Here is a 25471-nt window from a genome sequence, read left to right as displayed (position 1 = left end):
CACCATCTGTCAGTTTCAAATCAACTTCTAATTTAAACATTCTCGGAGGCAGGTGTTTGTCTATTAACTGGTGCAGAAAACTGTAAATTTTGTTCGGAATTAAAATACAAACTTGTCAATTCGATGGCTGACATTTGTTTGTGATTGTTTTTTTAGGTTCGATTCTGTCAGTTCATGGTCATGGTTCCTGGAAAGTGAGCCAGAAGTTTGATCCCCCTATTTTCAATATTCTGCAAATTCAACTTTAATTTTCACAGAAAACTTATTTAAATTTAAGCACCTCCTCTCGGATCAACTCTATCTTTTATCTACGAGACAGATTGTGGACATTTAAATAAGTAGAAAGCCTGCCATAAGTTGTTCTTGTATGATCATTTTCTGACAGGAAACAGGAAAGCATACGTAATTGGTATCCTATATCCTAGATGTGTGCTGCTTGTGAAACAAACACATAAGGGGGTAAGTGGTGCCTTATTTTATTCACTACACCTTTTGATCATAATAATTGTTGTTGATCTGACCTAGTTTAGTTGTGTGTGATTTGTGATTTGCCTTGGAGCATTTTTACTCCTGGTTTTATATCACCTCTCATATCACAGTGTTTTGGATCAAGTAACAATATTTAGGTTCAGTAGGGCAACATTAAACCCAACAGGTAGGGTTTGCAAACAGAAGAAAGTTATGCCCAAAAAGTGAATTGGATTTCCCATATACACTTAATAAGCTCACTTTTAGGGCCAATTTTTCATTTCCATTAATAAAGGATTAGATTAATCAGTGATACCTATTTTACTACTTTTGGTTTGAAAAGTACCATTCATTATGTTGATATTGTGGACTTTGTGAATCTTGATATCTGGACACTGAATTCAAATAAAATTGACTATCAATTTCAATGGGGGTCAAAAAACATAAACTAATGTAAAGAGATTCCCAAAAAACTAAGTAAAATCAATGTCGCCCCTCTTCTTTGTCAAAAAAACCCATGGAAAATCTGTCAACCATTACATATGTTATGGCAAATAACACCAGATTCGTCTCATTTGAACAGAAGCTGATAGACAATACAAAATATACAAAATATATCCTACTACAAAGCTTTTTCTTGAACTGCATTTCCCCACAGTAAAGACCAAATTTTGGTTAATTTGCATCAGCAACAATAATTTCTAATATAAAAATTATAAATTTTGGTACCTAACCTAAACCAACATTTATAATTATTTATTTTTCAAATCTTAATGAATAATGCAGGAATTTCAACCACTTTCTGGCCATAAGCATTATAACATATCTAATCTCATGTAACTGTATGTAAGTAAATGAAACTTCTTTGGCACAATGTACGAACTACTTTTGATATATGCTGTTTATCTAACCTTACCTAAAAGGTAAAACATATGTTATTCTTGACATATTATTTACTAGATTATTTATAATTATCATCAACAACATCCACATTTTCATCAATCAACTGGAAATGCTTGCAGTTGCCAGTTGCAAAACTCATGGAAGATGAGTCTTTAATTTTTGTTGTGCCATCCTCACTGTCAATATCTTTGTGGCACTCATCTTTGTTGAGTTTATTGTAGTAATCTGAAGTTTCATTTAACTTTTGATTTCTTTTAGTGAATTCAGCAAAATGTTGATTGTAACTAGTTAGGTGTTTAAAATGTTTCCTGGCTAAAGCATGTTTGTTAAATATGTGCTTAATAAATTCCTTTTCATACACATCTTCTAAATTTTGTACTCGAAGATGTTCTTTAGCTTCTTCAAGGGTTAAAAGGATGCAGTTCCAGGGCGACCACTCTGTGTCTTGCTTCCATCTATAGTGACAGAAAAATGATTAAATGGAGAGTGTTAGCTAATAATTGAGATAAATACCTTACTAGACGTAATTGATAAATGTCATTGCATTCAGACAATACTGAATGACCATGCCAAATAACAGTTAGGATAAAGTGTACGTCCCTATTCTGTAGAATAAAGGCAATAGACGATTTTCCACGATGCAGCCTTTCATAATTCCTTATCTGTCTTAATATAAATTTGTAAGGAGAAAGGTCTATCCAAGGCTCTTCAGCCTTATCCAACCATTTGCATGTTGTACAAGTTTTAACTTTTTCCAGTCTAGGAGACAAGCATTAAAATAGATCAAGTGGAAGTCTCGCCAGAGAAAAGTAGATAGCATACCTGGCATGTATAGTAAATGACTCAATCGGCTTAAGTCTTTGGCAACTAGGGCAATAAATTAAGTTCTTAGTCATATACTCCCTTTTGAGCTTCATCATATGGTTTGTCACACCCTCATTGCATCCTTGAAGTTTAAAGTGGTGGAAAACTAAGCCTTCAATTCTTTTTTGTAATGCTGAGATAAGATAAGAGGTTATTAAATTGCATAAATAAAAATTATTCTGAGATTTACCAGTCAAGTAACTACTGGACATTCCTCTTGCAATTAACTCACACACTCTTTCAATAAGGGACACAATTTCGTGACTTTCTGCACAACTGTGTGTGTGCAGGTATTCCTTTATTTCAGAGTAAATTTCAAATCGTTCTTCATTAGTTAAATATTTGTCACACAATCTCTTGTACAGATCGTAATATTCGCGCCCCTTTTGAGCCTCTAAGGTGTCCATAGCAATGTGAATGCGTTTGTAGTCGCTGTTCCATTCAATTGGGTTTCCAATTGCACCGAAAAAATCAATCACTTTTTTTATTTCTAGATCCTTCTTCACTTTGTTTTTTAATCTGCCGATGGATTGCAATATTTCAATTTCCTTTTCTAGAAGCAAGTAAAACTCTGCTATTTTAGCTGCCCCACATGAGATGGAAGTAATTCGTTCTATTTCCGACTTTTTCCAGCGATCTACCTGCAAAGGGCATGTGATGCAAACATTTTTTTAAGAGGTTGAATTATGTTTACCATGCTGTAGAGCATTGCAAAGTCCTGAGACTTCATTGGAAATACTTTGCTCATTAAATCTTTCTTGCGTCTCTTTTCATCTTCACGTCTCTCATTTTCTTCACGTTCTTGTTCTGATCTCACTCTTTTCTCATATTCAACACCGAGTTGTTTTAAATGTTTTTTTATTTGCCACGCCCTAAAATAATATATTGTTTAATGCTCAATTCATATTGCATTATATATTTCAACCTGAAGAATCTTTGAATGATTGTGACTTTTCTTTCAACATTCAGGCGCTTTTCTCGTTCCTCGGCTGTTTCGTATGGACCTGCAGTAAGAATCTTGTCGCATAGACTCGGTAAGTAAATTAATCTTGTAGGTACCTAAGCATGATATGTTGTTTACCTTAATTTAATATTTATTTCAACTAAAGCCTCTGATTTCGTGATATATTACCTGCGTAGCTCTGGCATATTCGTTTTCAGTTTTCCTGTTTCGTGTAAAATAAGTCTGAGTGTCACGATGGTTTTTCATTTCTGGAGGAACCTTAGGTTTTGGTGGTCCAGTTTGACTATACCCATGGTGGTATTGGATGCCAGTTTGAGCGTCTCTGTAACCGCCTGAAAAGCCATGTTACTAATAATGTTCATTATGGGATGAAGAAGGTGCCAACCTAAAAAAGGTTTCTCTATGGCCCGATTATCGATTTCTACAACAACTTCACTAACAACATTTTCTTTTTCAACTTGCACAGTGATGATATCAGGGACCGTTAAATCTTTATAGGCATTTTCGATCGGAATTTTGACGGTGCGGTCTGTGCTAATCAATTTAATTTCTAGTATTCCATATTTGTCGGGACTGAATTGCTCCAGTAGCGTCTGCAATCAAGTCATATCAACATTTGAATTGGTAGTAAATATTTTCTTACCTCATCCGGTATATGTTCTTCTCGATATAGTAACTCAATCAGTTCCTTGGGGCAATTGAATAACTCTGCCAAGTTGGATTTGATGACTCCAATATTGTAAAAAGAAGGAAAAGATTGAGTGAATACTTTAGCATCGGTTGTATAGAACTTGACTGTGACTTTGTCGAGGATATTTCCTGGAGAAAATTCTTGAAGATAGTCAAAGTTCATATCGCACGGTGGAGGAACTCCTGAAGTCATATTTTCCGCGTTGAAGAGTAAAATTATTGACTTCTTCACTTGCGACGACGGGACTTGTTAATTTTGTTGTTTGAATTCGTCCTTTTTTTGGAATATGAATAAAAAATACATTACCACAGCCACAATCACGGCGTACATATACGGACACATTCTCGTATGGAAGAAAATTTGATTGCTGTTTATAAGGTATCCAGGTAACTGCACCTATGTTCCAGACTTCTATTGATTGGCTAGACATTCCAGTGCTCCTTGGACGACATTTTTCCATTGTTATTTTATGTCTCCTAGTACATCTTGGCACCGAAAAGATTCACCCGAATACAGTGCGATTGCTAACAATAGTTATGCTATCCTAATTCTGGAAAAAATCTAATGACAAAGCATTACGGATATTAAAGGCGCTTGATATTCAGCTTTCTCCATATCCATTGGACAAGTATATTCTCATTGCAGTAACGAATATAAAATTATTTAATTCTAATACTACAAGGATAACAGTATTTAGTGAACCGGGTTTTACTGGGTAATCGAATTGCCAATACAATGGGTTTTTATTTACCATTAACCTGCAATATCTAATGTATTGGGTGAGGTTTAATAGGCTATATCATGATTACTAGTGTTAATTGGGTACTACACCGTTTTCTCTGTTCAGTAATAAATTGACAATTCCAGTTTATGATACAATTTTGCATGGGTTGGCATTCTCAAATATTTTTGTGGAGTAAATGTCAAAGTGTTGCGAATTTGGAAATGGTCTTAAAAGGATTTTACAGTGTGTCCTAGAAATAATAGTACAAACAAATATTATATGTTCCCTGTGGTAAAATTAACGATACGGTAATTTGAGTCTTTAGATTGATATTATCGTTATTTAATGTTCATCTGAGCCCTTACTAAAGGATTAATATTATTCTTTGTCAGTTTTTTCTAAGAATACTGTGGAATTCTATCCTTATTTGTGTGAGGCTTTATACCTAAATAGAACAAAAAAAGCAGATTAGTTCATATCAATAATGCATAACACATTTGCTTTACAACATTGTCATGAAACTTAATTTATTTTCTGCGCCACTGACCTGGATTCAAGCCACTGTTCTTTTCATCCTCAATTCCACCACCAGCGGCAAAACAGTAGTTATTATTGAAATATGAAGGTTTACTTATAGGACCACAAAACATCGTTTTTAAGGAAATTCGATTGTCTTTCAACGGTTTTCCTAATTTACATAGGCTATTAAAAAAAAAACGCACTTCAGTTCGGTTTAGTGTCTAATCGAAGAAACATTAATTTTGAGTTATCCAAAACAATCTCCAAAGTATCTGCTTTTTGGGAATTCAAAAAATAAAAAAATCTAAGATTTTTCCTAATTTACAGAAAAACTTTCTGTAGGCTGAAAGCAAGCAATTTATTTTTAAAGCGTTTTTAGTTGGATCGCTTCATTCTTTTATTCGCTAGCACGCTATGCTCATTTAGTCCCGAAGTTTCTAGGACACCTTGTATAGTCTAAGGTTTGACTCTTGTACACTTTCACTCTCATAATAGAGTGTACTAAATGTCAAACATGTGCTAATTAAATCAGTCCGTCGCCTTCTTGGTGATTCAATTTTTATGATCATTGAGACGTCAGACATCTTTGTTCCTTTGTGCAGATAATTAAGATTTAGCAACACTTATATCATCAGGTTGTGCTGGCTGATGGCACATCTAAGATGACTCGGACGAAAGATAAATTCCACCAACAGCCATTAAACACGATCCTCTACGACCATACTACGCATCAAAACATGCTGCTACAAGGTCTGAATTCCTTGTGGCAGAAAGGAGAGCTATTGGACGTTGCCTTAATCGTGGAAGGCAACGTTTTTAGAGCTCACAGAGCAGTATTAGCAGCCTGCAGCGATTATTTTAGAGCCATGTTTACTGATAATATGTTGGAAGCCACACAGACTGAGATTTGCTTGAATGGAGTTAGTGCCAAAGGTACATTTTGTTTTTTATTGGTTTTAAAATTTTATTTAGAAATTTTGCCAGGATTTAGCCAGCTTCTTGAATATGCTTACACCGCTCGCCTAGTGCTGAACTTGGCCAATGTCCAGGACGTTTTAGCGGCTGCCTCTCACGTGCAGATGATAAACTGCATCATGGCTTGCTCAAATTACTTGCAGACCCAGATAGATCTGGATAATTGTGTAGATATTGCCACTATTGCCGAAACTTATTCACTCAAGTCACTCAAAATTAAGGTAGTCATCATAATATCATCCCAAAAGTTTCTCTGAAGACAATTGTTTCTAAGGTTTACAGGTATATGAGTGGGCATCTCCTGGAGTTCTCCAATAGTCCTGAATTCTACAGACTTACTCCCATACAGTTAGAGAATCTTCTTGCCTATGATTTTCCTGTAGATTGTTCAGAAGCGGACGTATTGAGGATAGTTTTGGCATGGTTCTTTCACGTTGATAATCACGAGTAAACTTTTTTGCCAACGTTTGGTTACTCTATTTTTTATTTAATCTTTTCTATATAGGTTGGATGTTCGAATAGGATATGCTGTTCGAATAATGAAATTTATACACTTCAATGAGGTTTCAAAAAGAAAATTAGATAGTATTTTAGATAAGTTTTTTCATGACTGTAAATATGAGTGGCAGATTTTAAGGGAAATTGTTATACAAGAAGACTTCATGCAGGCCAATGGTGCCTTGGTGCCATTGCCTCGATTCATTGGGACGTTGCTAAATTCCAGGTAATTTGATTTATTTTTGAATTTTGTTTATTGCGGCAATTCTTTTTAGGGGAATGGAACAAGCCATATTAAAAATTGGAGGTTTCGGTATGAGTGGAGTGACAAATGAAATAACTTACTGTTTTTCATGGCAACGTAAGTGGATGCATTTAACTTCCATTCCTCATGTTGAACAGTGCAATTATGGAACGGCTGTGTACGATAATGAGCTTTATGTTGTGGGTGGTTGTTTTAATCAATCCCTTCAAGAAAATATTCATCCGTTTGGATTTAAGTACAATCCTAGGTAAGTATTTAGATGTCCTAAGCATAAGACGCAAATTTAGAGCGATACTTCTTAGGTCAAAAGAAAAAAATGAATTTCAATGAAAATGTGCCTGGAATCACTTCTAAAGTTTAAAAACTTTGGATTTTGGTGTAAAATCCCGACAAGCTTCCCTCGTGCGAACCTCCCTGAATTTTCTGGACAAATTCTGACATGTCTAAAGGCACACCACAATATTGTTATTAAATGACGAGCATTTTAATTAAATTGGCATAAGAATTTTTAAAACATAATTTAAAAAAAAAGTTTTTAACTTCGATTTTCTATATTTCAAAAATGAAACCGATACAGACATATGTTTGTAGGAACATTTTTCTTATTTTGAGAAAGGAATCCTCAGTGTTACACTGTATATTGAGGAAATACCTTGTAAAATGATGCATGTATAATAAATTTATTCTCTTTATTCTTATTTTTTGAATAATTATAGCATTAAAATATGACACTTTTCTGGACGCGTCAATAAGTTATCAACAATAGGCTACTTACTAATAAACCTACTATTTTTAAAATTTTATATGATTCTCATTAAGTGGTAATTGTGATATTAACAATACATTGAATTGTTGATCTTCATTCTCATAATTTGAATTCTTATGCTTTTTTGATCGTTAAAGAGAAGTTATAATTTTAAAATTTCTTCAAAGTGCAGTGTAGACTATACACGATGTTCGATAGGCACTGGTACCTTAGAGGTTTATCGAAAGCGGGCCACAGGATGGTTATGAAAAAGTAGTTAATAATTAAGTAAATAGTCTTGATCTATCGATCTAAAAATTTTTTGCTCCGACGTTACCGTTTGCATTAAAAGTAGTAGTAACATCGTTATTTTAGATGGCCTACTCTTAGTAAGTTTTTAATTGTTTCACTTAATGTGCTCTTATGGTTGTTTAATGCTCTTATTGTTCCTAAAAATAAGTGTTGGTTACAAGCCTAGTAAATTACTCTGGCATTGACATGACACTTGACAAATTTATTCTGTATTACTGCATTCTAAGTTTAGCCTTGTCACATAAAGGCGTTGTAGTTAGTACCTTTGGTACTGTCGTTAAACTACACTATCAAAAGGAAACAAAACTATTCGATAAGATCTAATAGTTGAAGAGGAAAGCGTTACGATGATTGGACGTAGAACTAATTTAACTTTAGAAAAAAAAAAGCAACTTCTATTGAGACTTCTGTACCTTCCCATATTTTCATATATTTTCTTTTATTTACTTTGATTTTGAACTCAATCTTTTTTTGTTTCAGAGGAAATAAATGGACAACGATATCACCTATGAAAATTGAGAGATGTAGGTTTAGTTTAAATGTTGTTGGAGGACTGTTGTATGCTGTAGGGGGCATAAGCGAGGAAGAGCAATATGAAACGAGCACCTGTGAATGTTACAATCCCATGTAAGACAAAGCTTTATTAAAGAAAGTTTTGTCAAAAATGTTGTATTAAATTCATCATATCTTTCATTTTTCAATCGGGTTTCAATATATTATATGATTTTCTATATACTTCTTGGATTTGAATTTTTTCATATTTTTTATACAGATACTTAAAGTTTAATTTTTAGCCGAGACGTCTGGTACATGATCCCAGACCTTCCAGTTCATGTCAGTCAACACGCAGGCGCTGGAGTAGAAAACTCTTTAGGAAATAAACTATACATTAGCGGAGGTATTGATAGAGATAATGCATGCGTTGCCCATGTCTACTGCTTCGATACGGAACTGGAAAGATGGCGCGTCTGCACACCTTTACTTCAACCGAGAGCTGACCACGTCATGTTATCTATAGGTTTGCCACATCTTTCATTTCTATTGAGGAATTTTAGTTCAAAACTTCAACATTTTTGTGTAATTGAGAATGGCGGAACATCGCTACAAGAAGGGCGCAGCACTATATTTCTGGTAACTTATAAGAAAAATACTGTTTATGAAAATTAATTATGGTGAATCGTTTAATATATACATAATAGAAGCAACTTTGATGTTAAATGGAAATGATATAAAGTTTTTTGTTCCTGCATCTGTTGTTTACACTTTTTACAAAACGTTTTCTCCCAAAATTAGCAAAGGTGTAGCTGCTTCCTTTTTGTAGTAAAGCTGACAATTTTTGTAATAATTTCATCTGTTTTGAATATAACGATTTATAGGAAATCATTTATATGTCTGTGGTGGCTGGACCTCTGATGATAATAACCGAGTATTAGTAGACACTATCGAGTTCTACAACCCTGAAAAAGACATCTGGGAGGTAAGCTTGCTATACCCAAATAAAAACTTCAATTCTAATATATAAATTCTAAAGGTGGTGACGAAAATTCCAACTCCAAGGTACCATGCTGGAATTGCCCTCGTTGATAATAAAATTTACTTTATCGGAGGTTTTCAAAGTGACACGATGATAGACAAAGATACGGCCAATATTGAATATTACGATATAGGTGAACATAAATGGACAGTGGAAAGTAAATATCCGCAAGATGTGTGGGAGCACACATGTGTAACTTTGTGCATTCCAAAGTGTCGGGATGATATGGAGGTGATACCGTCAGCTGAGAGTTTTGTGTGATACATAGTTATATATATTTCACGTAATGTTTCTACATTGATGGAAGACCGTTCGATGATTTAATTTGATTGTCACGTGTTAAACAACACACGTCAACAAAAAACTTGTATTTTGTGTCCGTACTCTAATGGTATTTTTGTTGTTTTTTTTATGATCTAAAACAATCTTAAACCTTTTGTGTTTTTAAAAAAGTTTACTTTATTTGTTATACATTAATCGATGAATAAATACACATTTTAGTTTTCTTAGCCATTCAAAATGCAGATATTCAATTTTTAAGGATTTGAATTAGTAGAGAAAAGACATGTATAATTTCGCTTTTTGGCACATATTTTCTAAATTTGTGCAGGTTTTTGCAATAGCAATTTTAAACAGCCATTATTTACTTACGAGAAACATTCCATGAGAACGGATGAGCTTACATTCCTAATTTTATATTTTAAAAAATCTAATATCAAAGAACTTAGGCCACTCGCTAACGCTCATAAACCTAAATGTTCTTTTTGCAAAAAAACAATAATTTAATTAACTGATTGTATAAATAATAATTTCGTTTTGGATGTGAGGAATTGATTTATGTTAAGATTGTTGAGAAGTAGGTAAAATAATTCGAATAAAGATTTTTATAATATATTTTCAATATATCAAATGTATTATTTTCTAACCCTAATTAAAAACAAATAATTTTTTTCTTCATCAACTGTTGGTGGTATACACTTGCATAAAGAAGCAAGAAAGATTGAAAAGATTTACTGGCCTGACAAATAATAAAGAACACCAAGAACGCCAATATCCCAAAATATGAAATTTTAAAACAAGCGATTTCCGAGTCCCCATTTTGATTTTTTTAATAAAAGAAGAAAATGTAATTCAGATTTTGTTGACTCAGGTTTAATCATCTTTAATTCAAATTGCTATAATAAATTTTCAGCTATCGATTACTTCAAAATTTTAAGTTTTTTTAAAATAATTCAGTAAATAGTGCGCTGTTTCATACAATCTTGGTACCCAATCTACCACCAACATATAATACAAAAGTCGTAAATTACGTTTTGCGGCTCAAAACTTTAACAAACTCTCTTCCAATAGCAGTGGCCAATATTGGAGGCACTGCATTTCCTATTTGCTTATATTTACTCCTTACAGAACCAGCAAACTGGAACTCGTCATGGAATCCCTGAGCACGTGCACATTCCCTCACTGTTAGTACCCTATGTTGTTCGGGATGAAGTACTAAAATTTGGTTTCAGTTATACCACACACGTGTTATCACAACACTTAACAGTTTCTGTTTACCTCTTCCTTGTGTGGCTGTAGGCTCAGGGTTGGTTGTGACAGTTGCTAATGTTCCATCCCATGAAACTCTTCCATACGTCCCTTTCTTGATCGTCTTCGACTTGCTGACTTTTTTTATTTTACTTTGAAATGTCTTTTTTACACAAGAACGTGTTGTTTCTAAGCAATAATACAGAGTATGTCGATCTTCTGTCCTGAAAAAGGAAATGAGAAGTAATTCTTATATTAATCGGTTAATATTCCCGACAGATCACGCTTACAGATCCTCAGTTACATCTTCCTCTGGCACTTGTATATTATTTAAATCCCCTCCTGGAGGCACTAATGTCATTTTTTTTCTAATTGAAGTACTAGTTTGAGTGCATTCGTGGTCCATTACAACATCACTCTTATCACAGTACTCACGAGAACATTTCGCGTAGAACGATACATCTGCCTCGTTACTAGTGTAGGCCATTTCAGGTTTCATGCTATCATAATCAACCACTGGAAGATCCGCAATGGCATCCCTCACAGTGACTCTCCTATATGGCAAAGACCCGAAAACTCCAAAGGCCTCATCGCCGTTATCATACTTTAACTTATCGACTACAACGGACTCCACTCGTTTTTCGAAACTTCCAAAACAGTGGGTTGGCGCTGGTAATGGTGGTAGAATCAAACCAGGAGCAGCCCCAGCTATAAAAATGCGTCTTCTTGATTGAGGTAATCCGTAATGGCCTGCCTGAAGCACACCGAAAGTTATTTGGTAGCCAATTTCCAAAAGACATCTTAAAGTGAGCTTGAAGTTAGAGCTCTGTTCGAAACTCACGAAGTTTCGGACGTTTTCAAATATGAAGTATTTTGGCCTGAAATTAAATGTTTTATGCGGGGGAGTTGAAGAAATTGAGCATAAAGAGTCACAAAATAAAGCAGAATTAGAGAAATTAAACAAAAATATCGAGCAACCGGTTTTTGGTGTATGAGAAACCTTTGATGACCTCATGAGCCTGTGTCCTATTAAATAACATTTTTTATTATTTAACATTAGCCTCTGAATCAGGGCCGATCTTAGCAAGTCTGGTGCCCTAGGCAAAATTTTTATTCACCGCCGACCAGGAAAGTCCGCCGCCCTTCCTGGTCTGCCGTCCGAGGCTGTCGTTTATTCTCATCCCCCATAAGGCCGGTACTGCTCTGAATGTTACATTGAATTTCAAGAATCTGTACAAATGGGGTTCAAATCCCATCCTTTACCTATAATAATCAATAAATCCCAAATAAGTATTAATTTGGGAATTATTTTCTTTTGTGGACTGAGCTGATTTGAATCTATTTATAATGGAATAGCCCTGACAAGGGGGGCCTCCAACAATCATGTCAATTTCTCCGTTTTTCGGCATGTTTAGCCCGTTCCCCTCTTTGTTCAGAAGTTTATATAATATATCATTGCAGTCCTCCTGCAATACCAAGGTCCCTTGGTGATTCATTTTAAATGATCGGCAAGCATCCTCGTCATTTTCAATCTACAAATTTTAGCGAAATGCAGGTATCTATTAATTGATGAAGGAATGATAATCTTACTGCCCATTTCGTTTCCACTAATCCAGCCCTTTCAAGCCCATCTGAAAGTCCTCCACATCCAGCGTAAATATCTAAACATTTCAGTTTGGTTTTAATTTCTGGCCATAATGGAGCAATTTCCGAGTTGAAAGTGGACGATCTTGTACTGGAATGTGATGTTAAGCATCTTTGTATGGTAGGCGGCAATTTTCCAAAAGTTTTTTTCTGTGGGTTATAAGATTTTTCGTAAAAAAATCGGAAAGGCCCTTCTCTTATCCATTGGTGTACGTTTGGTATATTTTCCTTATTCATTACGTAGCATTTACCTTTTATGACTTTCGTCCACTTCTCCAAATTACCTGAAATGTCCATCATGAGGGGGAAAGAAAGCGATTGTGGGCCAGTTTGATACTTTTCTAGTTAGTAAATTTCAGTACATACTTACTTATAGTATACAAATTATTAGTCCAGAATACCAAGTGTGGATTTCCATATTTACCATCACTGGTATCTTCAACTCTATAAAACTCCCGAATTTTTATGGAGTTGTTTTTTAATATTTTCTCAATTACTCCTACGGTGAACGGCTCACAGGGTGCCTCAATTGCCTAAAAAAGGAACCTTTTTGCTCCTTGAAATCACTCGTTGAGAGTTGTGATTAGAAATAATGTTACCTGCTCAGTTTTCCCTTCTTTTATTTCTCCCTTCTTAATTTTATGAACTGTCTCCCTTTCGTAGTCTATAAACACTCCACAGCCTACAAAATATTTCACGTTCCTCCATTTCACATAAGATTGCCCTATGGAATCTGCATAGAACTGAATACTTATGGATTCATTAAATTTCTCCTCTTCTTTTTGCCAAAAACATGACATACACTTGACTTGACGATTATCTCTAAAGTCAACGAATCTGCTGTTGTTATAGTCGTAACGTTTCGAGAAGTAATAACTGGTGCCGTCATCAGATTCGTTAATATTAATCATATCTAGTCCTCCGGATTGGTACCAATTTGATTGGTATCTAATCTGATTCACCTGAAATATACTTAAGTATATTTTACGTACTTGTAACTTATTCAGATGTTACTTTGGTCTTGTCTAGGATGTACTTGAGTGGCACGTCCTCGCAATGGTCTACTAGAAATAGTTCTTTTGGATCAGATTTGTCCCCTAAAATCGTGTCCAAGCCTCTACAGTAAAAGTGTGCATGGAACATTTTACTTTTGTCTGGCGTTTCGAACATATAAGCTACTTGAGCGATTTGCGGTGGCTCATCTTCTTCCTCTGGAGGTAATCTGACATTGTCACCTTGGTTAATGAATACGTCTCCTAAAGTAAACACATGAGAGATAATAAGACAGGTATTTTCCGTGATAGGTTGGCAACCATCTGCCACTTGAAATAAACCATGCATAATGGAATACGAAACTGCAGTTTTTTCAAGGAAGAACTGATATTGATGCGAAGAGTGTACAGGGTGTCCCATTTTCGTTGTAATCGTGGGATATCTCGATTATTAGCGAAGGTAGAGAGATGCGATTTATGCGAACCTATATCAATTTTTAGTGAAACTAATGATGACGTTGACAAAATTGATTCAGCTATCTTAGTTTTTGCACTACAAGGCGTTTTTGAAAATATTGTATTTTGAGACTTCCTCTATAGTTTGGATATGCGTCAATTTACTGAAAATATAAAAACAGTATCGAATAAAGATTTTTACATAGAATCCAGTGGCGTACATATATTTTATTTATAATTCATACGTTTCGAGATATGGACCAAAATTATGTTTTTTTAAATGAGACACTCCGCATATTTTTACGTATTCTGATTCCCCTAATTTTCTCCACTCCAAAAATACAAAACTCAATGTGGTTATTTCATATAATAATGTCATAAATTGACACTTTGCTAGAATAATTACTACAGGCGGCCATATTTAAAACAAAATAATTAGTGACAATTATAATAGTCAATAATTATATTAACAGTTAAAATTTAATTAACAGTATGCATTATGAAAGGGCTCAACATGTAATCTTATTTTTAGCACATGAATCCATTATTATAATAACAAAAACAAATTTATCATTTTTTTTTTAATTGCATAATGATGTAATTAAAGCAAATGCTCAAACTGATTTCTGTTCACGTCGTCATTCAAATCCAAACATCTTTCACATAGTTTCAATATTCTGTTTAAAGCATTTGAAACTATTACCGGGTGCCTTTCTTGGCATTGGAAAGCTTCCTCTGTAGCAATACGTAAACCATCCATAATTTTGTGTTGTTTTCGATAAATTCTGCTTTTTAAATACCCCCATAAAAAGAAATATAAGAAAATATAATCTTATATGTATAATAAATTTATATTAGATATACCGGATGATTTGAGAAGGTAACCCGCCCTTTTAATTTTTTTGTTTTTAAATTTAGAAAGTTGAAATTTGGAAGAAACCTATATCAGAGTAAAGCCGATTGATTGATATTAATGACAATTATATAGCACTACCAGTTTAACCGGAAATGAACTCAACATTTGATTTTTAAATGTAATGCCCCATAATTTTTTCTTTTTTGGAATTTAGAGGTCATTTTTAGTCTAAAAATATGTCATTAAAAAAAATTGTGGTTTTTTCATATCAAGCTATCCCATTTATGTATTTTCCGTTTTTTTAAATGGCAACGATGTGACTCATTGTGATTTTCCAAAAAATTAAAAGAAAAAAATATATACAGGGTGATTCACGTAGCTGTTTCATTAGAAACTTTTGTACTTGTAACAAATCTAAATTTTTCATATTTGGGGGTTAAACTAATAGAGATACACTCTACTTTTTTAAAATATTTTGAAGGTCATATCACTTCCGGTTATACCGGAAGTTGAGGTCAACTTCCTTATTTCAAATGGAACTCCCAGTATATTTTTGCATTTTTGGAATCTAGTGATTAAGCTGATTAAATTTTTATTAGATATTCCTATACCTAAACCTACCCGTTTTAAAGATATTTTGGTTTAAAAGAAAAATCTTTTTAGAACACCATTTCTATAAGATTTAAAATTCTCAGCTATTATTGAAGCTGACTTTACGAAAATTTGCTGACATGTTAACTGGGTATGGTAGATTAGGTTAATGTAAAAAGTTTTTATAAATATCATACAGGGTATCCAAAAAAAAACGTCATATTTAAAGAACTTTGATGGCAAAAAAGTCGCTTATTTCAAATGGAACACCCCATATATTTTTATATGTTTAGAATCTAAATTTAATTCTGAATCGATTACTATTAAGCATCCCTATACCTAAAATTAACTTTTGCTCTAATTTGCGATTTTTTAATATTGTACGATAATAATTGTACATACAGGGCTGCTTCCTGTAACATGCGTTAAACTGCTGAGCGAACTTATTAAATTGACAATTACATTAACGCATTTTACAGGAAGCAGCCATGTTCTTTTCAAAGCCAACTAAGATACTTAGAATTATTAGTGTACAATATTAAAAAATCGCAAATTAGAGCAATAGCGTTCATTTTAGGTATAGGGATGCTTAATAGTAATCGATTCAGAATTAAATTTAGATTCTAAACATATAAAAATATATGGGGTGTTCCATTTGAAATAAGCGACTTTTTTGCCATCAAAGTTCTTTAAATATGACGTTTTTTTTTGGATACCCTGTATGATATTTATAAAAACTTTTTACATTAACCTAATCTACCATACCCAGTTAACATGTCAGCAAATTTTCGTAAAGTCAGCTTCAATAATAGCTGAGAATTTTAAATCTTATAGAAATGGTGTTCTAAAAAGATTTTTCTTTTAAACCAAAATATCTTTAAAACGGGTAGGTTTAGGTATAGGAATATCTAATAAAAATTTAATCAGCTTAATCACTAGATTCCAAAAATGCAAAAATATACTGGGAGTTCCATTTGAAATAAGGAAGTTGACCTCAACTTCCGGTATAACCGGAAGTGATATGACCTTCAAAATATTTTAAAAAAGTAGAGTGTATCTATATTAGTTTAACCCCCAAATATGAAAAATTTAGATTTGTTACAAGTACAAAAGTTTCTAATGAAACAGTTACGTGAATCACCCTGTATATAAAATAAAGAATTATTGTGATCTAAATTGTGTCTAATACGTATACCTCAGTGGCGTAGCTCGACATGAAAAAACAACAATTTTTTTTTAATTACATATTTTTAGACTAAAAATTGCCTCTAGATTTCAAAAAAGAAAAAAATTATAGGGCATTACATTTAAAAATCGAATGTTGAGGTAATTTCCGGTTAAACCGGAAGTGTTAGATGAACGTCATTAATGTCAATCAATTGTCTATATTCTCATATAGCTTCCCTCCAAATTTCAACTTTCTAAATTTAAAAACAGAAAAGTTATAAGGGCGAGTCACCTTGTTGAATCACCCGGTATATTATACAGGGTATTTCAAATTCGACCCTCACCATTGGAATCTCGGAAACTAGAGGAGATACGAAAAAGTTTAAATGGGGGCAAAGTTGCGCAATCTAGTGCTTGATCGAATACCGTTTTCAAAATTTTAATTTTCCGAGTACTTCCGGAGATATCCGAGAAAAACTAAAAATTGGAGAATCCATTTTTATTTCTTTTTAGCGTTATTTGACAAGAAAGGTTAAATCCGTAAGCACATTTTCATTGTCACTTTTTCTCAGCTACACAATGACATATTCAAATTTGCGATCCGACGTTTCGTCTTTCGGCTACCATCATCAACTTTATTTTTTCTTATGGGCGCCATATTGGATTTTTCGACAAAAAAATAGTGCGTTTCATTCTGAATTCATTGATATAGAACTTCTTATAATTTACTTTTTTAAAAGCCGAAATATTTAAATAAAAAGAAATATTACATAGTTGGCCTTGACTCCATCGAAAGACTTTCTTTTGTTCGCGTTATATGACAGAACTTCTCAAACGAATTTAGAGCGTGTGCAGATTTCCAATGAAAATGAGTTTCCGAAGTGAAGAAAAACGAGATATGTTAAGACTTTATTACAAATTTGATAGGAACAGTACGAAAACAGCTTAAATGTATTTTGAGTTATATCCGGAAAGACAACAGCCGCATAGAACATTATTTAAAACTTTGGACGAACATTTAGCTGAGTTTGGTGCCTTTGAAAAACCTAGGATGAAGTATGGAAGCAGAATGGAAGAAGATACTAGAAATAACCTACTGGCAGAGACAAAACTAAATTATTATTAAATGTTACAACAAGTGCTCAAATTGACGACTTTTTTGTGGGGCACTTTGAAAAATAGAATATATGAGAATCGAGATTATAACACAATAGAAGAACTTAGAGAAAACATCATTACACAATGTAGAGTAATCAGAAGGAGAAATATTATTAGGGCTGTCACTAATTTAAATAGACGTGTTCGTTTATGTATGCAGGAGGAAGGTCGTCAATCTGAACACTTGTTGTATCATTTAATAATAATTTAGTTTTGTCTCTGCCAGTAGGTTATTTCTAGTATCTTCTTTCATTCTGCTTTCATACTTCATCCTAGATTTTTCAAAAGCACCAAACTCAGCTAAATGTTCGTCCAAAGTTTTAAATAATGTTCTATGCGGCTGTTGTCTTTCCGGATATAACTCAAAATACATTTGAGCTGTTTTCGTACTGTTCCTATCAAATTTGTAATAAAGTCTTAACATATCTCGTTTTTCTTCACTTCGGAAACTCATTTTCATTGGAAATCTGCACACGCTCTAAATTCGTTTGAGAAGTTCTGTCATATAACGCGAACAAAAGAAAGTCTTTCGATGGAGTCAAGGCCAACTATGTAATATTTCTTTTTATTTAAATATTTCGGCTTTTAAAAAAGTAAATTATAAGAAGTTCTATATCAATGAATTCAGAATGAAACGCACTATTTTTTTGTCGAAAAATCCAATATGGGGCCCATAAGAAAAAATAAAGTTGATGATGGTAGCCGAAAGACGAAACGTCGCATCGCAAATTTGAATATGTCATTGTGTAGCTGAGAAAAAGTGACAATGAAAATGTGCTTACGGATTTAACCTTTCTTGTCAAATAACGCTAAAAAAAAATAAAAATGGATTCTCCAATTTTTAGTTTTTCTCGGATATCTCCGGAAGTACTCGGAAAATTAAAATTTTGAAAACGGTATTCGATCATGCACTAGATTGCGCAACTTTGCCCCCATTTAAACTTTTTCGTATCTCCTCTAGTTTCCGAGATCCCAATGGTGAGGGTCGAATTTGAAATACCCTGTATATACAGGATGTTCCAAATCCGATGTGCTATCATTGCGATCTCTTAAAGGATAAGAGTTACAGAGTCGGTTGAATTAAAAAAAATGTGGCAAAAAATTTCATATTCTTCTAAGGACTGAAAACAATGTTGCCAAATGATTTTTAGTTTCTGAGTTATTATGAAAAAACTAAAATTCGGTCAAATTTTATTTTCTTAATAAATCGAAAACTAATGGTTTTTCATCAAAACGTTTGATACAAAAACTTCATGGTTTTCTTATGTCTACAAACCAGTAAAATTCAAAATTTTAAATGTTGCTTAGTTTCTGAGATAATGACAACAACTTGAGTTTTTGATGATGTATCATATGATAGAATTTTTTGACGTTTTAGTTTAAAAAAATAATTCTGTATTTTTCTTTCAATAGGGTTAGGCCGGTTTCTAAGTAAAAAATGCAATTATTATGTCTCAAAAATGTTATGCAGGCAAATGAATTATCAATCAAGCCATAGGTTAAATTTCTCGAAGGTAACAAAAGTAATAATCCAACTATTAATTAAAAATGAAACTAAATATCTTTTAATGAAAAAATGGAGAACTAATATAATACAATCAACAGTCATTATCATTATAATTTTTACTAATTATAAGTGTTCAAAATTACCTCCGTTATTACGAAGACGGTGTCGAGCATTTTTTATAACTTTTTTTTTGACATTTTTTAACATACAAGGGGTTAGTTTTTGACAAGCAGTTTGAATTTTTTGTATAAGTTCCTCCACATTTTGTAGTGTTGTTTGATAGACCTGATCTTTTATATAACCCCATATGGAAAAATCCATAGGGGTTATATCTGGGGACCGTGTTGGCCAGTTAATAGGGCCGTTATTCCGAATCCAATGATTCGGCTTCCAATTATTCAAAAATCTAGCGCAACAACGTTCTTGATGTGCAGGAGCACCATCCTGCTGATAATACTCAAAATATCTTATAAGCTCAAGGGGAAGATCGTCCAACAAGGCTTGTAAAAAGGTTTGCAAAAAGTTTAAATATGTCACACCGGAAAGATATTCCTTAAAGAAGAATAGGCCAACAATTTTTGTTCCTAACATTCCAAACCACACATTGACTCCAAATTTTTCTTGAAAGCCCGTTTCACGATGAATATGTTGATTTGTTTGTTGTCATTGATAATGTATACTTCGATTAAACCACCCATTATTGGAAAACCGACTTTCATCAGACCATGAAATTTTGCTGTAAAAATGTAGATTCATTCTGCAATTTCTGAGAAGTTATCTGCAAAAGATTCTTCTCTTTCGATAGTTTTTCGACCTTCAATGCTGGACTTTTCGGCAATGATATGGTCTAAATTTATTTTGCTTTAGTATTCTCCTAGCAGAGTATATTGATACACCAGTTCATTTGCAATTTCTTTTAGATACGTGTCATGGTTATTTATATTCTTATAGTAAACATATCCTAAAAACAAATTGAAAAACGTCTCCAAAATGTGGTGCATTTTTCGAAAAAGGAATAAAATACTTAGTACGTTAAGTTCATTTACACCTCCTTTAGCTGTTACATTCCACATTTTCAAACTTATATCTCTAAAGGATCTATGTTCACGCAATTTTTTTTCTAATCGAGAAGAGCACCCCATCTTAATATCTTAAGATCTTAAGATCTTATCATTTTAAGATGGGGTGCTCTTCTATCTAGATATAAATTTTGATAAACTTGTAAGGCATTTTTAGCATTTTGAAATTCTCTAATGTAAACAATCAGCATATCTGTTTTTTTCCTCGTTTGAAAACTGTATTGTTATTTATATTAAAATTTGGACGCAAATGGAATTAAAAAAATATATTGCAATATTATTTGGACAAAGTACTTAACGCCATAGCAATATTAGTAATATTTCACTGTTTCCTAAGCCTACTAAACAAAAATGAAGTTAACGTTTACCATCATTGCTGCCGAAAAGTCCACCATTTAAGGCCGGAAGAGAAGATTCTTCTCTTTCGATAGATTCATCTTTTGTAGATGGCTTCTTAGAAATTGCAGAATTAATCTACATTTTTGCAGCAAAATTTTATAGTCTGATAAAATTCGGTTTTCCAATAATGGGTGGTTTATTCGCAATATAAATTATCATTGGCAATAAACAAATCAACATATTTATCGTGAAACGGGCCTTCAAGAAATTTTTAGACATAATAATTGCATGTTTTACTTAGAACTCCGGGCTAGCCCTATTGAGAGAAAAATATAGAATTCTTTTTTTTTGCAAAAACAACAAAAAATACTATCTTGTGATACATCATTGTAAAATCCTTACTAAGAACTTTTAAAAATGACCAAAAAATGTACAGGTCGTATTTAAAAAACTCAAGTTGTTATCAGTATCTCAGAAACTAAGCAACATTTAAAATTTTGAAATTTACTGGTTTGTAGACATAAGAAAACTATGAAATTTTTGTATCAAACGTTTTGATGAAAAACCTTTAGTTTTCGATTTATTTAGAAAATAAAATTTGACCGAATTTTAGTTTTTTCATAATAACTCAGAAACTAAAAATCATTTGGCAACATTGTTTTCAGTTCTTAGAAGAGTATGAAATTTTTTGCCACATTTTTTCTAATTTAACCGACCCTGTAACTCTTACCGTTTAAGAGATCGCAATGATAGCACATCGGATTTGGAACACCCTGTATATCATACTAGATTATATATTATACATATAATAAGATTATATTAGATATAATTAAAAAGAAGAATTTGGAAAGTTGTGTCTTTGAGTTGCGATACTTGCACTCCAATTTGAACAAAAAGTTTTTTCGTATGAGCACATCCTTTCACACCCAATAATTTTGCCTTTTTATGAGGTTCCACCTCCAGCTTCTTCATCACTAGTCAGTTTTCTTTTTGCCGCTCCTTGGCTTGTCTAAGCACTGATGTCTTATATGCAATATCTTCTTTTTGGCGTCTAAGGCTTTCTGCAATGCTTCCATGCCGATTTTTAAAGGCAGACCCAGTATGTTAATGTCGGTCTGTAGCGCCGTAGAAGGCCCTTAAGAGTCCCTGCAGCTAATCCAAAGATTGAAATAAAATCTTAAAACATGTTGGGCAAATCACCTTTAAAATCCATTTTACCCAAGTAGTCCTCGATGTCAAGGATGTCGGTGAGGACTTTATAGTCCTCGATTGTGTTTTTGTTTTCGTCGTACCGTGTAACAAGGCCGATCGCCACGCCCGCAGCCGGAGAACCACAGTGGCCCCTGTATCCATAAGGGCGAGGCTCCCACCGCATACGCTCGCCATTGAACTTGAACCTTCAAACGTTAAGATACCTCAATAATCCTTACAAGTCCAACGAAATGGCAAAAGCTTTATATGTGTGAACCATTGATTTATTTTCGAAATCTGGAGAATAACGGCACACACACAAGTAAAGGTTGTTGAAGTGATGGAATTACATACCATTCTGAAGTAAAATTAATTGAGATTACTTTCGTCTCTATAACAGTTTTTCTTAGATTCTAAAACCGGAAACAAATTTCTCAATTGTTCCCTTACTCAAGCCCTTAGTAAAGGAGAATGTTATTCTCAATTGATCTGAACTGAGTGCAATTTCGCCACCCCAATAATCTCTTCTAACTAATGGGAGTGCAACGTTTCCAACTAAAGTGGAAGGAATTGTCAAACTGTGAAAACTTATTTCAAATTAGTTATGCACTTACCGTTTGACTCTAATATCTCAAAAGTAAGCCTAATAGTAAAGGGAAAGTCACTGGAAATTGTAAGAAATAGACTTTTTTCTGTCAAAGCCCCATGCCCCATTTCTCGCCTGCCTATCAGCCTTATTCTACTCGTGTCTTTGGTGACAAAAGGTGGAAATTCATAAGCAGGATTTTTTTCTTTAACACCGCTAGAAGAACTCCGTTGTAATCGAAGTTAAACTTTTCATGTGAGGCTTACCTAGTGATAACATTTAAAGGATCAAGCTTCATAGCACTCTCGTGTGAATCCAAAGTCACAGTGCATAGAACTTGAGTTTGCCCCCTGATGAACACTGCAGATCCATGTAAATGTTATACAAGTCAACTTCATATGATATATTCTGCAATTCATCAAGATTTCTTCCATCATATCTCAACTCCATGTCAAAGATTAAGTCTCTAAATATTTGCTTTATAACTTTGCTATAGCTCTCTTCTACCAGATTAGAGTCCACATCCGAGAATGAAGATTTGATTTTATCTAATGCGTTCGTGCGCATTTTATTTAATGCCAAATTCCTTCCTATTTTCCATCTAGAGAAAAATTTAGTAAAATCACTTAAATTCTCATTTCAGAGAGCAATTCTAAAGTTTCGGAAATTTCTTCACTCAACATTATCCCAGGTTCTATAACCCTCTTTGGCTTACCGAACTGCTTCTGCAAGGCCTCAGTTTCATTAACCACATTTTGGGCCTCTTTGGTACCTGTTTTAATGGCTTTTTGCAAGTCATTAAGGAGGATGTTATCTGCGTTCTCTTTAAGCATTACTACCATGTTTTTTTTCCAGCAGTGACTATTAATCCTTCGAAGCAATGTGATTCCACAAATATACCACATTTCTAAATACATGTTACTTATAATATAGTGGTTTCTAAATAAAACCATATCGCGAGGCTTGTGCTGGTAACTCCATTTATACGTGGGAAGTTTAAGATGTAAAGAATATTGCCACCTTTTCTCAGAAAATGGAAAAATTTGTAAATAAACAGGTTTGCGATGGGTTTTTCGGACAATTTCTGTTTTTTTTTTTGTGAAATACTCGAAAACTATAACGTTTTTTTGGTTAAATCAGTTGCTGAGGAGTATATGAAGTTGGGAATAAATCAGATTACTAAAATAGTCATGCAGGTTTGAAATATGCAAATGATTTCGCCAGCTAACCAGTGTACCATTAGCGATAATTATCTCTTTTTTTTGGTATGGCCAAGCCATTGAATATACAGCAAATGTCATCTGATAACGCTTACGAATTACTGGATGAGGTTCCTAGTGATGGAGAATCAAATGAAAGCGACTTTGAAGAGGAAATATACCAATCCGAAAGAAATGAAAAAATAATTTTGATTATTATAATGCCAATGATTCCAACTATAACATTCCTTCTGGGAATTATTTTGATTCTGACAATGAAGATAATTTACCTCTTGGCCATTTTGCTGCTTGGAGCAAAAGGAACTTTACTCCAAAAGTAATGGAGTTCCAAGAACGCACTGGACCAAGTGTTGCAGTTCCCGACATGGAAACCCCTGTCGAATTTTTCTTTTACTCTTTGATAATATAATAGACCTTTTTGTGGAAGAATCCAATCGATATGCTGTTCAGCAGGGTAAAAAGGTTATTCCCACTACAAAATCTGAAATGAAGATTTTCATAGCTGCAAATTTATCGATGGGAATAAAGAAACTCCCCTCTTTTCGCCATCATTGGTCTTCACAACCCTCACTGCGAGATACATTTATTGTTTCTAAGATGTCTGTTAACAGTTTTGGATCCTTGCTTACATGTTTACACATGAACAATAATGAGACAATGCCGAAAAAGGGAGAACCAAACTTTGACCAACTTTATAAATTCCGGCCGCTTTTGGACGTCCTAATTATCAGAACTATTACAATCCTAGTAAAGAAGTAGCGGTTGACAAAAGCATGGTGAAATTCAAAGGGCGAGTAGAGTTCAAGCAATACAGAAATCCTTCGTTATCCAAAGTCTTTTTTTCCGCGGTTTTGTTTATCAATTGCAGCGTGGTGGTGTAAAATAAAAATACACTACTATTGTATATTTTCAAATGCCCTGTGTCACAATGTTATAATATTTGAACATTGTGTTACCTCTCTTCGACGTTTTCGGGTACTCCCCCGTCGGTCGTCAGTTGCTGCTTGCTAATAATAGCCGTAGCAGGTTAAGACAAGTTAGTTAAATCAGTTTGCGCTTTACATTAGATTAGTTAAAGAATTTTTTCATGTTATTTAGACGTTTATTGTTTTACGTCGATGTCGTCTTAATTAAAAAGGGTACAAAAAGAAAGAGAAATGTCTTAACGTTATCAAGAAAGATTGAAATATTAGGCAAACTAAGAAAAGGAGAATGTGTAGCATCCGTTGCTAGGAGTTATAGCATGAATGAGTCTAGTGTTCGTGAAATAGAAAAGTGTGAAGAAAAAATACGCCGTAGTATAATAGAAAGTGCTCCGATGGTCACTAAAATTTGCATTATATCGCGGAACGTTAGGCTAGAGAAAACCGAGAACGCATTAAGTATATGTGGATTGAAGATCAAATAAGAAAACACGTTCCTCTAAGTTCTCTTATCATCCGAGAAAAAGCTAAGCACCTCTATGAACATTTTAAACAATCTTTAGGTGAAAACAGTAATAACCCATCATTTCTTGCAAGTAAAGGCTGGTTTGAAAATTATGAAAAACTTTTTTCCCTTGACAATGTTGATCTTATCGGTGAATCAGCTTCCTCTGACCACGTTGTAGGCAATAGTTTCCCCACCAAGTTCAGGTGTTTTGTAGAGGAAAGAGGATATCCATTCAACAACTATCGACGTGCGGTAAAGTTGAAAA

The 25471-nt window shown here is 33.7% G+C and overlaps 3 protein-coding genes and 1 pseudogene across 3 annotated transcripts in view; 1 reads left to right on the top strand and 3 right to left on the bottom strand.

Annotated features, from left to right (window-relative positions):
• The first annotated feature begins 147 nt into the window (after window positions 1-147).
• LOC136418643 (kelch-like protein 26) lies at window positions 148-10376 on the top strand. Its single transcript, XM_066404755.1, has 10 exons — window positions 148-459; window positions 5769-6066; window positions 6118-6329; window positions 6383-6555; window positions 6614-6832; window positions 6882-7118; window positions 8409-8555; window positions 8723-8946; window positions 9305-9405; window positions 9460-10376. Exons 2-10 carry the CDS (start codon window positions 5796-5798, stop codon window positions 9721-9723), a joined length of 1848 nt encoding a protein of 615 aa, XP_066260852.1. The 5' UTR covers window positions 148-459; window positions 5769-5795; the 3' UTR covers window positions 9724-10376.
• On the bottom strand, window positions 1430-4281 carry LOC136418600 (IQ motif and ubiquitin-like domain-containing protein). The gene is made up of 9 exons (XM_066404704.1): window positions 3843-4281; window positions 3585-3792; window positions 3368-3531; window positions 3161-3294; window positions 2930-3107; window positions 2426-2876; window positions 2194-2368; window positions 1885-2130; window positions 1430-1826 (listed from the first exon to the last, which is right to left on the bottom strand). The coding sequence occupies exons 1-9, from the start codon at window positions 4080-4082 to the stop codon at window positions 1430-1432; spliced, it is 2193 nt and encodes a 730-aa protein (XP_066260801.1). The 5' UTR covers window positions 4083-4281.
• Window positions 10377-10766: 390 nt separating the features above from the next.
• The window catches only part of LOC136418641 (DNA (cytosine-5)-methyltransferase 1-like), a 29767-nt gene continuing 15062 nt past the window's right edge, over window positions 10767-25471 (bottom strand). The window contains exons 2-9 of the mRNA XM_066404751.1: window positions 13648-13889; window positions 13233-13595; window positions 13004-13166; window positions 12580-12917; window positions 12253-12521; window positions 11280-11867; window positions 11020-11213; window positions 10767-10956 (exon numbers count right to left, since the gene is read on the bottom strand). Of these exons, the coding sequence (XP_066260848.1) occupies window positions 10769-10956; window positions 11020-11213; window positions 11280-11867; window positions 12253-12521; window positions 12580-12917; window positions 13004-13166; window positions 13233-13595; window positions 13648-13889 (2345 nt within the window). The 3' untranslated portion in view covers window positions 10767-10768. The remainder of the gene's footprint in view (window positions 10957-11019; window positions 11214-11279; window positions 11868-12252; window positions 12522-12579; window positions 12918-13003; window positions 13167-13232; window positions 13596-13647; window positions 13890-25471) is intronic.
• Window positions 21598-23835, bottom strand: LOC136418583 (polyribonucleotide nucleotidyltransferase 1, mitochondrial-like; annotated as a pseudogene).

Source organism: Euwallacea similis, chromosome 36, assembly GCF_039881205.1.
Source record: "Euwallacea similis isolate ESF13 chromosome 36, ESF131.1, whole genome shotgun sequence".
In the NCBI taxonomy this organism is placed as follows: domain Eukaryota; kingdom Metazoa; phylum Arthropoda; class Insecta; order Coleoptera; family Curculionidae; genus Euwallacea; species Euwallacea similis.
Note: the sequence above shows the minus strand (reverse complement) of the source record. Positions and strands in the feature narration are given on the sequence as shown.